The sequence below is a fragment of the Ipomoea nil genome, unplaced genomic scaffold, assembly GCF_001879475.1.
Source record: "Ipomoea nil cultivar Tokyo-kokei standard unplaced genomic scaffold, Asagao_1.1 scaffold1978, whole genome shotgun sequence".
Lineage (NCBI taxonomy): Eukaryota > Viridiplantae > Streptophyta > Magnoliopsida > Solanales > Convolvulaceae > Ipomoea > Ipomoea nil.
Genome location: NW_017618406.1, coordinates 1543658 through 1559182, shown reverse-complemented (window position 1 = coordinate 1559182; position 15525 = coordinate 1543658). Strand labels below are relative to the sequence as shown.

General features: G+C 33.4%; 2 protein-coding genes and 1 long non-coding RNA gene across 9 annotated transcripts; 2 read left to right on the top strand and 1 right to left on the bottom strand.

The window, feature by feature from the left end:
- Positions 1-498: 498 nt before the first annotated feature.
- On the top strand, positions 499-1946 carry LOC109147213 (zinc finger BED domain-containing protein RICESLEEPER 2-like). The gene is made up of 3 exons (XM_019294845.1): positions 499-652; positions 689-1775; positions 1855-1946. The coding sequence occupies exons 2-3, from the start codon at positions 753-755 to the stop codon at positions 1891-1893; spliced, it is 1062 nt and encodes a 353-aa protein (XP_019150390.1). The 5' UTR covers positions 499-652; positions 689-752; the 3' UTR covers positions 1894-1946.
- Positions 1947-2578: 632 nt separating this feature from the next.
- On the bottom strand, positions 2579-2873 carry LOC109147257. Its single transcript, XR_002048604.1, has 2 exons — positions 2785-2873; positions 2579-2660 (listed from the first exon to the last, which is right to left on the bottom strand). It is a non-coding gene; the product is annotated as an uncharacterized LOC109147257 (long non-coding RNA).
- Positions 2874-5629: 2756 nt separating this feature from the next.
- On the top strand, positions 5630-7693 carry LOC109147237 (F-box/FBD/LRR-repeat protein At1g13570-like). 7 transcript variants are annotated; one of them, XM_019294873.1, is made up of 5 exons: positions 5647-5730; positions 5868-6817; positions 6912-7106; positions 7277-7408; positions 7496-7693. In XM_019294873.1, the coding sequence occupies exons 2-5, from the start codon at positions 5948-5950 to the stop codon at positions 7556-7558; spliced, it is 1260 nt and encodes a 419-aa protein (XP_019150418.1). In that variant the 5' UTR covers positions 5647-5730; positions 5868-5947; the 3' UTR covers positions 7559-7693. The 7 variants fall into 7 exon arrangements, with proteins under 7 accessions (XP_019150413.1, XP_019150414.1, XP_019150415.1 ...); XM_019294868.1 differs by having other exon boundaries at positions 5630-5730; positions 5873-6817; positions 7277-7693; XM_019294869.1 differs by having other exon boundaries at positions 5643-5726; positions 5873-6817; positions 7277-7693.
- The last annotated feature ends 7832 nt before the right edge of the window (positions 7694-15525 follow it).

Here is a 15525-nt window from a genome sequence, read left to right as displayed (position 1 = left end):
TTTGTCCGATGGTAAATATGATCATACAAAGCAAAGAGAAGCTATTGCTCATTGGATTCTGATGCACGAGCAACCGTTAAGTGCTGTGGAAAATTTTGGCTTTACTTTCATGATGAATGTTAATCTTCCACAATATGAGAAAGTCTCTCGTGCCATGGCAAAGAATGACGTCATTACTGTTTATGAAATAGAGAAGAAAAAGTTACAATTGCTATTAAGAACCATCAATAAGATATCATTGACCACTGATATTTGGAAGTCTAAGGTGCAAAAGGTTTCATATATGTGTGTCACTGGACACTTTGTTGATTCAAATTGGCAACTTCAAAAGCGTGTACTTAGTTTCATGCCTCTTCCTCCTCCGCATACTGGTAATGTTCACTTGTTTGTAAATATATCTCTATAATAATTAATTAATAATAACTATTTCTTGAATTTAATTATATTATTGTCATATTTCAGGTGTTGATATCATTGATGGGATTATGAAGTCCACAAAGGATTGGGGAATAGAGCATAAAATCTTCACTATTTCAGTGGACAATGCTTCAAACAATGATGTTGCAGTTAGAATTGCCAAACAAACTTTCTCCAGGAGTCATAAGCTACCTTTGGGTGGTAAGCTATTTCATGTGAGATGCACTGCTCATATATTGAATCTTGTTGTTCAGGATGGTATTTCTGCAATTAAAACCATTGTTGATGATGTTAGGAATAGTGTGCGATTTATTAATCAGTCTGAGTCTAGGTTGATGAAGTTTTCTGAAATTGTGCATCATTTGGGAAATCCGGTGAAAAAGTTAGTTCTTGATTGTGTTACTCGTTGGAATTCTACATATGAAATGTTAGTTGTGGCCCTTAAACTTAAGGATGCATTCCCAATATTTGCACAAAGAGAGCCTTCATATAAATGTTGTCCTAGCTTGGAAGATTGGACTAGAATACAGGATGTTCTTAGCATCTTAGAGGTGTTTTATGAAGCTACTCAAGTGATCTCTGGAACTAACTATCCCACTTCTAATGTTTTTCTTGGTGTTGTTTGGAGGGTCAAGCATGTCTTAAATGAAAATGAGTTTCATCATGAAGAGGTCATTAGAAATATGATTGAAAAGATGAAGAAAAAATTTGACAAATATTGGGGTGATTGCAATCTTTTGATGTCTATTGGAGCAATACTTGATCCTAGGTACAAAATGAGGTTGGTTGATTTTGCTTTCAACCAAATATATAATGCAAATGATGCACGTGCAAATGTGAAGAATGTTAGGGATGCATTACATGACTTGTTTTATGAATATGTTGAAATTGATAACATGAGAAATCGAAGAGGTAGTTCTTCTGTGACACATGTTGGGAGTTCGGTTGTTACTTCTACACGCTTTACTTCTAAAGAAAAAGTAGTCCTTTCTGGTTTGTCTTTGTATGATAAATATTTAGACAGTGTTGAAGATGTAACTCCAAAAAAATCAGAGTTGGACATTTACTTGGAGGAAGGGGTTTATAGGTGTCAAGATGGTGAAGTAACCTCCCCTGTATTTGATGCCTTATCTTGGTGGAAATCTCATGAATTGAAGTTCAGTATTTTGTCTAAATTAGCCCGTGATGTTTTAGCTATTCCAATTAGCTCCGTGGCATCAGAAGCCACATTTAGTGCGGGTACCCGAGTTCTAGATCCTCATCGTGCTAAACTATCTTCTGACATGGTGCAAGTTTTAATTTGTGGAGCAGATTGGGTTCGTCAACTTCATGGGATCAATAAGCCTATTATGACATATGTAAGTTCTACTTTAGTAATTTAATATATCTTATTGATTTAATGATAATAATTTTAACTTTATTTTTATTTTTTTGTAGGAGGAAGAAGAACCAATTGATGTCATATTGCAAGCATGATGGCTGGGGGATATTTGAAGTTTAATTGTGATTGTTATTGTAGTACTTAATTTTTGAATTTGATTGACTTTTTTTGGGTTGATGTTGAAGCTTAATTCAAACTTAATATTCTTAATCTAGTATTTAATATATGAATTTGATGATTGACTTTTTGTTGTTATTTTAATGTGATTCTTGATTAGTGTATTAATGTAACATTTTATGCTATTTAATTATAAATTTTTATTATATTTTTTCTTAATTTATTAGAAATTTTTAAAAAAAATTAAGTTAGCCATTTCGAATTCGAATATTCGAGTCGAATCGAATATATTCGAATAAACTGGTCGAATCGAATACGAATCAAATTTAAGATTCGAATATTAAACGAATACGAATACGAATATTCGAATATATAGTCGAATTCGAATCGAATAGTGAGATATTTGACTCGATTCGATTCGTATACACCCCTACGCAAGTGTGTATGTATCTGTTACAGAGGAGAGAAGAGAGCTACACTATATATATACAGAGGGAGAGGGAGGAAGACGGTTATAACTACTTTCTTGCTTTGTTACGTCACTGCCCTCTTGCTTTGTTACTGAGCATTGTGTCTCCAATACCATACTTACTGCTCTAATGTCTAGTTCACATAGGTTGAGAGATATTTGAAGCAACTTCAAAACACCCATGAACTGTTTTACATTGGCAAACTTTAAAGAATCCAGTTTGATTACTTGCAGATTTATTGCAGTTGGGAAGGAGGCTACTTCAATATCTTCCCACTTATTAAAAAATAAATTAAAAAAATATAAGCTTTGAAAAGAACTCTATCAAATGAGAAGGCAAAGAATATTTAATCTGTCAATACTAGATATAGTCCATATATGAAGGAAGAGAGATTCTCACCAACATGCAGCTATGATCCAAGCAAAGAACCTTAATTGTTTCCAAATGAAATGCAAGCCATCTGGAATTAGCTGCAGGTATTAAACCAAAAATAGATCAGACAAGCATTCAAGTTTTGGAGCTCTGAACTTAAAATAAGTGATCCCTTCACAATCATTGAATTCCAGCTTCTCAAGATTAGGAATGCTAGATACAATTCCGTTAACATCATTATAATTAAAAGCAACATCAGAGAAAATTAATGAAGTGACACCGAGAAAAACTGAAGGAGCATTTATTGGGCAATCAAAACCCAAACTGTTGAGTCCCAGCTGCTTGATTGTGGGGCACGAGACTATACAAAATGACATCTTATATTGACGGTCCCAAATTAAAATATCAAGTTCCTCAATGCCATTTCTTGACAGATAAAGACACCACTGATCCAAATCTGACTGCTCCAGCATAGGATCAAGTAAGCCACTGATGTGTAGGCTAAATTTCTTAACGGGTTGAACACGCTGCAAGAGAATGTAAGTTATTATTTTACAAGGCACGGTACTTTCACCATTGCATTTTATGATATCCCAGAAGAAGTCATCACCGAAAGCAAGCCGGCTAAGCCGCAACCAAAACATGATTCCAGTTCTGGCGGCGTCTCGGCTGGGCAAACACTCCAAAATTCTGACCTTTAAATCTAATGGCAGCTCACTTATTAAATCCCTACTTGCATCCGCTACCATTTTGAGTCGCAAACGTCGAGTCTTTAAATTGAAAGAATAATAAGGCGTTAGACGAAATCAAAAGCTAAAATTGTTCTATTCTATTCTTCAACTGCAAGATTTTGTATTTCGTCAATAAAACAACGAAATTAGGAAGAAAACAGAGATTGGGGAAAAAAGTGATAGAAACCCATCACCTTGGCAAATTATGTTGTGGAATCATGTCCACCGTGCATAGTAGACATGGTTCTAAAACTGCGTCGTTTTGATTAAAAACGACGCCGTTCCAATTTTTTTTTAAAAAAATTCTTTTCGATTGTGGTTAACAACGTTTCTGTATAGACATTATAAATCTACAGGATAGAAATTATGAATCTACAGTATTAGGTTTGTGAACATGTGATAGAGCTATATGTTCATAATTTTATAAATATATGTTCATGATTATAGAGCTATATGTTCATAATTTTCAATGTTCATAATCCTACTTGTTGAACTTTGTATTCACAAATAACAGAACTATATGTTCATAATTTGACAACTATACAGTTTAGAAATTATGAATCTACAGTACAAATATTATGAATCTGCAGTATAGAAATTATGAATCTACTGTACAGAAATTATGAATCTACTGTATTGAAATTATGAATCTACGGTATAAAAATTATGAATTTACAGTTTAGAAATTATGAATCTATAGTATAGATTTTATGAATCTACCATATAGACTCTGTATGACATTATGGAGGAACGGTGTCACTAACGGCACTATTACTCAACCTCATGAAAATGGCGTTTTTGGAACCGTGCCTACCTTATAAGGTGGGCACGGTTCCACAGCATAACGATTGCTCATGTTTGGTTTGGGTCGCGGGTAGTTCACTAATCAAATCCCTTTTTGCATCTGCTACGATTTCGATTGAAGAACTAGCCATTAAATTGGTAACTAGGAAAGTTCCAAACTTCCAACTTTTCTAAGGTTAGAAAAATTATTCCTATGTAATTTTTGACTTATAAAAGTTTGGGTCAATGAAAATCACCTACTTTTTTTTTTTTTCGCGTGACTTAAAATCTATCAAATTACGTATTTATCTTTTTTTTTTTTTTTTTTTTTTTGGCATCAAGTTAACAGTTTTTTTTTATTAAATTAAATTGTAATATCTGTTCATGAGCACCGAGCACAAAGAGTCAGGATTGCCTCCACTGAGGTTCGACCTCATGACCTCCCATATGGGAGAGTCACTACATGTCATTTGAGCACAAGGTGCTTGGCACATTGCACATTATTTATCAAAGAAATTTATATCCAGATACATAGTTAAAATATTCCGTAATCTAATTTGCAATATGATTCATACGTAACTTTGTAATATTTATGAAAATGACCCCGTTCATTTTTTACTTGTTTTTCCATTCATCAGATCTTTCAGATCAATGGTTTGGATTTGTCCACAAATTCTCATCTGAGGGGTGGTTCACATATGATTAGGATTATATATAAGAGTTACGTTGGATCCTATGAGACCACCCTTCTACATGAGATCATGAGATTGCATCCTAAGCATCCATCTCCAAAATATGAATGACTATTATTTAAGATTGTTTCCTAAGCATCCATTTGGGGGGATTCACCATCTGAAATGTTTTTTTTTTTTTTTTTTTTTTGTGAAAATGCAAAAAGTTTTTAGAGTTCTCATATTTGGAGCGAATGATAGGGTTTATACAATTTGAATGCTAACTTGCTATTCATTTATTCATTTTGAATTCATGTTTTAGAAATTTAGTGTTTAAGCAATATAATTTGAATATGAATTTTGAATTATTGTTTTATTTCTACTTTAGAGTTAATTCCACCAGAAGTCATTTGTCTTTGATGACAATTTCAAATTTAGTTCTAAATTGTCGTTTTTGTCATTTAATATCCCAAACTATTATTTTTTTGTGATAAAAATAAAAGTTAAGATACATATTTTGGTCAAATAATGGAGAGTCAATGACTAAAAAGAATAATAACTCAATAGTCAAATGAACCTTTGTGATATTTACTCTACTTTATAAATCTAACCCTTTAAATTAAAAATTAAAATTCAACACTCAAATTCTGAATCCTTAAGAATTTAAATCTAAATTCCTAAATCTTAAAATCTAAATTCTAAAATCCCTAAAACCCTAGCGACCAGAAGAACGACAAAGGGACTCCGCCAAACACTCCGACGACGCTGCGAATCTACGAATTGGGTAAGTCTTCTTTGTTGAAATCTATGGAACGCTGCCTCCCTCCCTCCATCGTCGATTTTCTTTCTCTGTTTATTCCCAGTCCTTAACTTTTTTTTATATAAATTTTATCGATTAATTTACTTGCTGAGAGATGTGTCATAGTGTAGGGATGTTGAAGTTGCATCTTTCAATAATTTGAGTTTGGGTGCAATGACAGATTGTATTAGCTAGTAGTTGGATGAATGCACATTGTTGAAAGGTCGACCTCAATTCCAGTCAATCGTGTTGAAAACATCTATATGGCAGTGGCAGGAGAAGACAGAATTAGTGAGCTCCCTGTGGGTATACTTGACAATATTTTGGGATTTTTGCCGATTCAAGAAGCTGCTAGAACTGTGATTTTATCTTCTTCCTGGAAGGATATTTGGTTTAGTCTGACAAAGCTCAACCTTGGTTATGGTTTCTTTGATTACCTATGTCTTAAATATTCCGGTGCTGAAGGTCTGAATTCGGAATCTCCTATTTTTGATGTAATCAACAAAATTCTCATGCGGCACAATGGACCTATTCACAAAATTGTCTTCGAATTTTCTGGAGAAGTATTGGAATTCATTTCCTCTGAAGAATTTGATTTTGAGGATATAGCAAATTTGATTTCGGACAACTTGAACCGGTGGTTTCTTCTTCTCACCCAGAATGGTGTTGAAGAAATTGGCATTTCTTATTATATGGATATAGAAGTAAGATGCAGGGTGCCGAATTGCATATTTTCTTGCCCAACACGGAAGAGATTGAAACTTGATAATGTCTCTGTTGAACTAATTAATGCATATTGTGTACTTCCGAATGTTACATCACTTTTTCTTCAGTATGTTGACTTTAAGCCTAGTACTTGTTCGGATTATGTTGTTTATCTTCCTATACTAGAGGGTCTCACATTTGTCAAATGCTATAAGATATTTTATTTTAACATTGTTGCACCAAAACTTGGTAGTTTGGAAATCATCCTGCCCTGTTGTGATTATTGCAAAGAATTTGGTGTTCTGCCGCCTAACTTGGACTTGAGATCTATATCAAGTCTTAATTTGGAGTGTTCCACTTGTTGCTTTGAGGTAAATTGGCCTGATGACTCTTTTTTTGTTTGCTTCTGTTTTTATAAAATATTTTTTAGGAACTGATCTATTTGTCTTTCTCTTGATTTCCAAGGTGTTTATTGAAGAACTTAATAGAGTAGGACAACCGTTTGCACTAAACGTTGAACGCCTCAAGCTATGTATATCAAGCGATAATATCTGTTTGCCAGATATTATAAATAGTTCTGCATTCATACATCTGTTGCGAGTATGCCCAAAATTATGCGAACTTGATATATGTGATCAACTTGATATATATGATGTAGAGGTAATCTTCATATATATATATATATATATATATATATATATATATATATATATATATATCAACTGTTTCATAAAATTTTGATTGATTCCATTATTGTTGCATTTCTTAATGCAAATTTGTTATGTAAATTATGAACTGATTGCTTATTTATTTTTATGTTTTGTTATTAGTTTTTGAGGTTAAATCGAAAGGATTTTGTGCTTATGGAGGAACTCAGCAGTGTGGCTCGAACACTGAAAATGCTTCACACTTTGAAGTTTAGCTATTTTCATGGGTTGGGGTCTGAAATGCAATGTATTAAGGTGTTACTTTCTTGCTTTCCAGTAATTGAGAAGGTTGTTATTGTTCGAGGTTGGATTCACTCTGATGAAGAATTTAAAATTACGCAGGAACTTTTACGTTTCCCTCGCGCCTCTGAAAAAGTAGAAATTTTTTACATATTGGAATATTAGTTTTATGTTGTTTCCTTAGTACGTAAGTTCTGTATTGTGTAATGGTTTGTGAGATTGCTTATTAGGTTTGAATGTACTATCACAATTGCAGTTGGGTTTAAGGTGAATTAATTGTTTGTTCCCGTATTATATTAAGTGTAGAGTGAATTAAGGGACAAAACACCATACATTTATGGTAATTAATTACATTCTTTAGCATGGAACTCCACTAAAGTTTTGTATTAAATTAAAAAATTTAAAAGTTTAAATATAATTGTTATCTAGCAATTTTATATTAAATACAATAGGCTCAACTAAGCCTTAAGTCGGTCTAAGCCTTAGAGCATCCCCAATAGGAGTTTGTTCATGATAAAAAACTTGAAGGAGAGGTTTTTAACTAATGTAGATGGGTGGTTTTTGGTGTTTGAGGTCTCCTACAAACAAAGGTTTTTGTTAGAATTAAAAAACAAAAAGTTACAGCAGTGAGACACGGTTGTTTCTCATTGAACAACCAGGCGCGTGTGTTACACACACCTGTTGAGGCCTTTCAGAGTGGTCGAAATGAAAAGGAAAATGGTCGTTGCCAATGACAACAACCAATTTTTTTAGAAATATTATTAATTATATTATTTTTATTTCCTATAAATGCAATGTCTTCCACAATTTGTAAACACTTTTCATCCTACTCTCAATTCATTCCTATACTACTCTTAATTCATACATTTTAAAGCAACAACGACAATTAATTTAAATATTTGTATTTTATTTTTTATGCACTTTATTTTTTTAACCGCTTTGTTGTTCAATCGGTTTTAAATAATTGTTTTTAATTTTAAAGCAATTATTAGTTGTTTAATTTTAATTTTATAATTTTAATTTGAGTTAATACCCAAATGGTCCTCTGACTATTAGTTAATACTCGATTTTGTCCCAAAGTATTTAGCATACTCAATTTAGTATTCTTACTTTTAAAATCACACCCAATATAGTCCTCGGTTACAATTACAATTAATCAACTGTTATGTTGAAGGGTATAAGCGTCATTTTAGTGATTGATGCACATCCTTCCCTAAAATGAAGCTGCGTGCAGAACTTCCGTTGCCAAGAGAAAGGGGATGGGTAGTTGGCGGAGACATTCATTTGCTCAATGGGTTTTGGTACCCAACATGGGTCATCCATGGCTTCCTAGCACTCCAACAACACTTCAAACCACACCCCAATGATGTCCTCTTAGCCAGCTTCCCCAAATCTGGAACCACTTGGCTTAAGGCTCTTTTGTTCACCATTGCGAACCGGGCAAAGTACAACGTTAACGGCGGTGGTAGCTGGTCTTCCGGCGTAGTAGCCTCGCGACCTGTTGACCGCTGTCTCTCCACTTCACGACTTGCAGCAGCGGTGGCAGTGGGTGGTAGTTGGCGGCCAGTCCCCTGTTCCGGCGACAAGCAATGGATGGCAGCGACAGTCCGGTGTTACTCTCTCCCTCTTGCTTAGCTTCTTTAACCAGCGCCGGACTGTGGCGGGTTCCGGCTTCTTTCTATATTCTTTTTCGTCTCTTGTTGGAGTCCAGCCGAACCACCTTCCACTACCATTATCTTCAACCTTCACCTATTCAATCAACTAACTAACAGCAACTACAGTGTACGGTGGCGGTGACCGGTGAATTTAATTTCTGTGGCGTAGAGGCTACTTCCTGACGGTGGCTAACCTTTCTCTCCTCTCGTCGATAGTGGTTGGAGATGTTGGCAACGTGTACGGCCGATCGACGAAGCTCGATGGAAGTTGGGTAGAGCAACTCTGGCGACCCTGGTTTCTCGGCGAGCAATCGACGATGGTGGTAGTTGGTCTTTCGGCGTAGCAGCCTCGCGACTGGTAGCAGCGGCGGCAGTGGGTGGTAGTTGGCGGCCGGTCCCCTGTTCTGCGACAAGCAATGGATGGCAACGGCAGTCTGGTGTTCCTCTCTACCTCTTGCTTAGCTTCGTTAATGGTGGTGCCCTCAAGATAAGCGCTGGCTTGGCTTATGACGCTTATGCCCTCAAAATAAGGGTGGTTTGACGGTAATTGTAACAGAGGACTATATTGGGTGTGATTTTAAAAGTAAGAGGACTAAATTGAGTACGCTTAATACTTTGAAATAAAATTGAGTATTAGCTAATAGCCGGAGGACCATATTGGGTATTAACTCTTTTAATTTCTTTAAAACCAAAAGCAATGGTATATTATTGCAGAAGACCCACACGGACTTAACTCAATGGTTTAGTGAGCAGTATTTGGGGTAAGAGACCAAGGTTCGAACTTCGGCGGCGGCAGTGTGAGAATTATGTCCAAAGTGGGTAGATTCCTTGTGCGCATCGGCATTGGGCCCTCCGTACTAACCCATTGAGTCACCATGATGTACATGCTCTGTCGGGTCGGAGTGTGGGGGGCTGAGGATTCAGCCTTTTGGGGTAAGATTATTGCAGAAGAACTTTGGCGGGACAGAGTCCCAATACAATGTGTTTGCTTGTGAATAGGTAAGAACTTCGGCGGGTGATGAGCTAAAGTATTAGCAATCTAGCACTAACTGAATATAACAAGAAACAAAGGAAGTGATATGATAAGCAAAACTCCATCCATAGTTTATACATTGTTGCTTCAAGAACTCCAATGGATTAAAGTTTTGTTGTCTACCATTAATCTCCTATATGAACTAAATGGTGTAGTTGTAAGGCTGCAACAGGAGCAATGGGAGGACCATGCTTAAATAGCCTACATGCCATCATTATAAGCTAAGTTACAGAAACCGTTACTTCCATTTCAAACCACAGCATAATGGCTATAAGTGGCCTATTAAACTTGCACCACTTAATAATGTCATTATAAATGAAAATGTTACATTCTCCCACTTGGTGCAAGTATTAACTCAAAGAAACAAAAAACATGAACCATAGAGGTAGTTCCTCTTAATCAGGGTAGTATCTACTTATGATTACAATGTAACTTCTTCTCTAAGTACCTTATGTGACATAAAACTTAATGAATAAACCTTATGTTCATTCTTGATTATAATTAGTTATCAAAAACTAATTATTGCCGCATTGACTAAATTTGGCCTAATAAACTTACACCACTTGATTTGTACAACATTAATGGAAAATGTTACAATTTTCCATTTGGTGCAAGTATTTGCACAACCTTCATTGAAGATCAAAAGCATGAATCATAGTGGTATGTCCTCTAAATTAAAGTGTGAGTAATACCATCTATGCATCAAATGCATTTTGATTCCCAACTTAGGTCCTTTATGAATAAACCCTATGTTTATTCTTGGTCCAACCTTATGGATGTTTCTCAAATAAATATGCGCATAACTATAGGAGAAAACATTCATATTACATAGAGGTGACAACATAAATGTACGTACAATATAGTCACATAATAAGTTTCATGTACCCTGTTTGATCCCTAAAATTCTTATAAGCATGCCTTAAGTAGGGATCTATAACTATTAGCAAAATGCTAATAAATTGCATGAATAACTCATTATCTTTAATACTATCGTTGACAGCTAAGTTTTCAGAGTTGACACGTCTGTCACTCCCACTCTCATTAATCTTAGCCAAAGACAGTAATTCAGTAGTCCATATTCTAACGACTTAGATAACAAATTCATGAGTCTAAGCCCACAAATGGAAAAGCCCACAAATGGAACTTTAAACATACACTTTATAAATAATCTTCAAAACAAAAAGGAAGCCCAACTTTCATGCCAGAGAGCAATAACGAGCTGAGGACTTATCAATGTAACTTAAAACAACAAAATATTGTATCAACATAACCAAAAATCCTCAAGATTCATCTATATGAACCAACATCATGAGTCTTTGCTTGCTTTATGTCTCTCAACATTGAATTTTTAGCCTTTTAAAATCATAATGGCCCAGGATCAATTTGATGAGACTAAAGACTCCAATAAATGCTAAAGAATCCAACTCGTGATAATTCACCATAAACTTAATGCCATTGTTATTATAATTAAAAACTATTAATGTTGTTACAACATTTTCAGAAATATGTTGCAGAACTTGTAGTTCAATTTGAACTATTGATTTTATAATAACAAGGCAAGGCGTCTTATCCTTGAAGTGGAGCAATCTTGAAGTGGGACATCTTTAATGATCTTTTCAAATGATCACTCCCACTAATCAAACGAGGTATCTTATTGGATCTTTCCAAATGATCACAACCACTGATCAAATCATTACTCCCACTAATAAAGTTATTCTTGAGCATAAATGATATACACACTAATAATCCTCAAGTCCAACTAATTTAACAAGGATTATAATTCTCCACCATAGTTGGACATGTTAAATATGTACATGTAACAGACACAATTTCCAACTACTTAAACAAATGAAATTGCTATAGTTGAAATTTGGCTAGATATATACAATTCCAATATAAGGATCCAAAAGTATATCATGTCCAAATTCAAAAGCTCTACTGTGGTTGGGCTGAAAAATCAAGTAAGCCACATACAGTAACAATTTCAAGTTACTAAAGTTTTGGAGGTTAACAAAATACATGTGTTGCCAATGCAACCCATGTGACATAGAATTATAACTGGCCTTAAAGTTATAAATTCTAAAATTGGCATGAGAAAATTTTATCTTGATCATCAATTTAAACAGAAGAATCCAGTGACATAAAACTTGCCTGTAGGCTAAAGATTCATTCAATAAGACTCAACTGAGACTTTATGATAATCAAATAGAAGAATCTAGTGACACAAAACTTGCATGTGGGCTAAAGTTTTGTTCAATTAGACTCAACTAAAACTTTACGACAAAATTATTATAAAAGTGATAGAAGAATCTAATGACATAAAACTTTCCTGTGGGCTAAAGTTTTATTCAATTAGATCCATCTACAACTTTATGATACTATCAAACCATGTTCATTTTCTTAATTCCTATGGGTAAATTAAGAAATATGATTTGATATTTTATTCTGACTATTTACATAAATATAATGAAATTCATGTGGGTAGATTTTATTATATTTTATGTAATTAGTCACAAAGTGATCAAAAACTTAACAATTTCAGTTATGAAATTGTATTGATCACTTGATATTTGTACACAAAAGAATATTAATGTACTAAGCTATTAGTCCAATTTTAATTTCCATGCATAATAAATACACATAAAAGAAATTAGACTAATAACACAAAATGTACATATAAAAATACTCTTTGAATATGTACATATATCATAACTTTATGATAGAAGACGCCAATTTATTTATATTATAACCATATGTTAAATAAATTGACTTTCCTATCTGTAATGATAAAACTCACGAAAACTATATTCCGATACATAATTGCCTGTGGGCTAAATTACGATCATAATTTGGTGTTTTTACCCTAATTAATTATATATGCATAACAAAATTGTCTGTGGACTAAATTTTATTATATCATATAATTAATCACAATCAATACGTATATGATTGTATGTGATCTCACAAAATTTCAATTAATCAAAGATACCGTGACTACTACTTAATTAATCAAAATTATAAAATCACTAGACGATTTTCTTAATATCTTAGGCATCAACTTTAAAGCCTAAAACAATTATGCCGCAATATGATAAACAATTCCAAGTATACTCCAAGGAAAGTTGGTTGGGACAGAGCCTCATTAAAATAACCAACTCCTTAGACAGAGTAATGTTTCAAGGGAACTAGTAGCACATTGGTCCCTTCCCCAGAAACTTTTCATCGGTTCATGTTTTCTCACGCTAAGGCATAATTGATGAGCAATCTTTCCAAATCTTTAATAGTTCACCTATGGAAAGACTTTTAATCTCAAGTGGACATTCTAAACGGTCTAAAGGTGCTTAAACATAATGCACTACCGTTTATTATTCCACACACAAAGTTCACCTTAACAAGGAATTATTACAACTCCTATCTTATGCAATTCCAAAGACATAATTAAATTCACATAACTAGAAAACATAATATTATGCTAGTGAACAATTATATGTGAAATTCAATATGCTCATATCCAAATAAATTGTACACCATATAATAGCAATTTAAAATGAACTATAAAATTATTATTCAAATAACAACATAAATCCAAAACTTGAAGGATTATAAAACTTGAATAATAATAATAATTTATAATAACCACATGTTTTCAATTATTGAAATTTTTTAACTTGTAGGCCCAATACAAAAGTGATTCAATGCATATAGTAAACTTTATGAGAACTAGCTTAAAATTGTAAATTCTAACCATATCAAAACCATATGATATGTTGACATTTTTAAATTCTCACAAAACTAAATTGCATAATTTAAACCATAATATTATGCACTTAATTTAATTATATGCATAAAACAAACTAAAAAATATGAGTATAAAATCAAATATTCATACTCAATCACAAAGTGGGCATCACAATCCAAAAACCAATAATGATAACAATGTTACGACATATTGATTCCTCAAATCAAAATCGGTAATCGTTATTACTGTAATAATAATTACGTGAGAGTAATAACAGAACAATCAATTTCCTCAATCCTAACCACTGACATTTAATAGCAATAACTATAAAATGTTATATAGTATTATCATTATTAACACATATGGTTTGGATCAAGAATGAAATGGTTTTCAAATTATGATTTCAAATCATACTATCAAAATCTAAAACAAACGATGATAGTAACGGCACAAAACATTGATCCATCGGTTCAAAAACCAATAATCGTTATTACTATAATAATTCTAATAATTAGTACATAACAGTAATAACGGAATAATCAATTTTCTTAATTGTAACCGAACAACATTTAATTATAATAATGATAATCATCATTATTATTAAATGTTACATGATATCATCATTATTACCATTTACCATTAAACTTTTAATTTGGACAAGCAAATTTAAATGAATTTCAAAATATGATTCTTAACATCATAATCTAAATCATTATGGCAAGACTGAAATGGAAAATAATATCCAAATACCATCACCAAAACCAACTAGGCAACAACTACGACCACTACCAACACCAACAACTACCACCACCAAAACACCACGACCAACACCACCGCTACCACACCACTACCACTAACGCCAACATCAACACCAACACCACCACCTCCACCATTACCACCACCACCATCACAACATATTATATTATTATTATAACAAATAATATGTTAATTTTCTGGAAAATAACTAAGGGTCCGTTTGGAAACTCAAAAAATGACTTCTGGAAAATGTTTGGATGCAACAGGATAATCCAGTCAATGGAAAACATTTTCCGTTGACTGGGGAAAATGAAGTCATTTTGGTGGAAAATGACTTCTGCCAAAATTTTGAGGAAGTCATTTTCCGCCAAAATGTTTAAACACTCATTTTTCTAGAAAATAAACTAAACATACACACCAAGTTTTCCAAAATACAACCAAACACGGGAGGGGCTATATGTGCACCGTTTTAATAATTGAGGGGCAATATTTACACCACTCATAATTCAGGGGCGACATTGATAATTGACATATTATAGAGGGGCATTTGTTACAATTTTCCCTATTTTAGGAACTAATTATCCCTTTTGGTATCTTTTTTATTTCCAAGCATTTTGTCAGTGAACTTACTAGATGGAGACGTGAACTAAATATTGAATGCCTGGAGTTATCATATGTCGAATTTGACGATGATTATGAGTTTTCTTCATTTATTCATTCATTACGAATATGCCCAAAATTAAGCAAGCTCGATATAATGAGTTTATGGGTAATCTTCATTTTCATTGATAAATTATTTAATGAAATTTTAGTTGTTTCTATTATGTTTCGCATTACTTAATACAAGGTTATACTAGTGTAAAAGATGAATTGATTGACATTTTTTTTTTAAAAAATTTTGATACAAGAATCTCTAACTCTATACTTTGGGAGGGACTTCTTAGTGTGG

Bases quoted from the DNA above. Each gene is read 5' to 3' on its own strand.
- LOC109147237 (XM_019294868.1), top strand. From the start codon at position 5,948: ATGCACATTGTTGAAAGGTCGACCTCAATTCCAGTCAATCGTGTTGAA. The intron at 6,818-6,911 runs GTAAATTGGCCT...TTGATTTCCAAG, and splicing joins GTTCCACTTGTTGCTTTGAG to GTGTTTATTGAAGAACTTAA. The intron at 7,107-7,276 runs GTAATCTTCATA...TTTTGTTATTAG, and splicing joins TTGATATATATGATGTAGAG to TTTTTGAGGTTAAATCGAAA.
- LOC109147213 (XM_019294845.1), top strand. From the start codon at position 753: ATGAAGTTTTCTGAAATTGTGCATCATTTGGGAAATCCGGTGAAAAAG. The intron at 1,776-1,854 runs GTAAGTTCTACT...ATTTTTTTGTAG, and splicing joins ATAAGCCTATTATGACATAT to GAGGAAGAAGAACCAATTGA.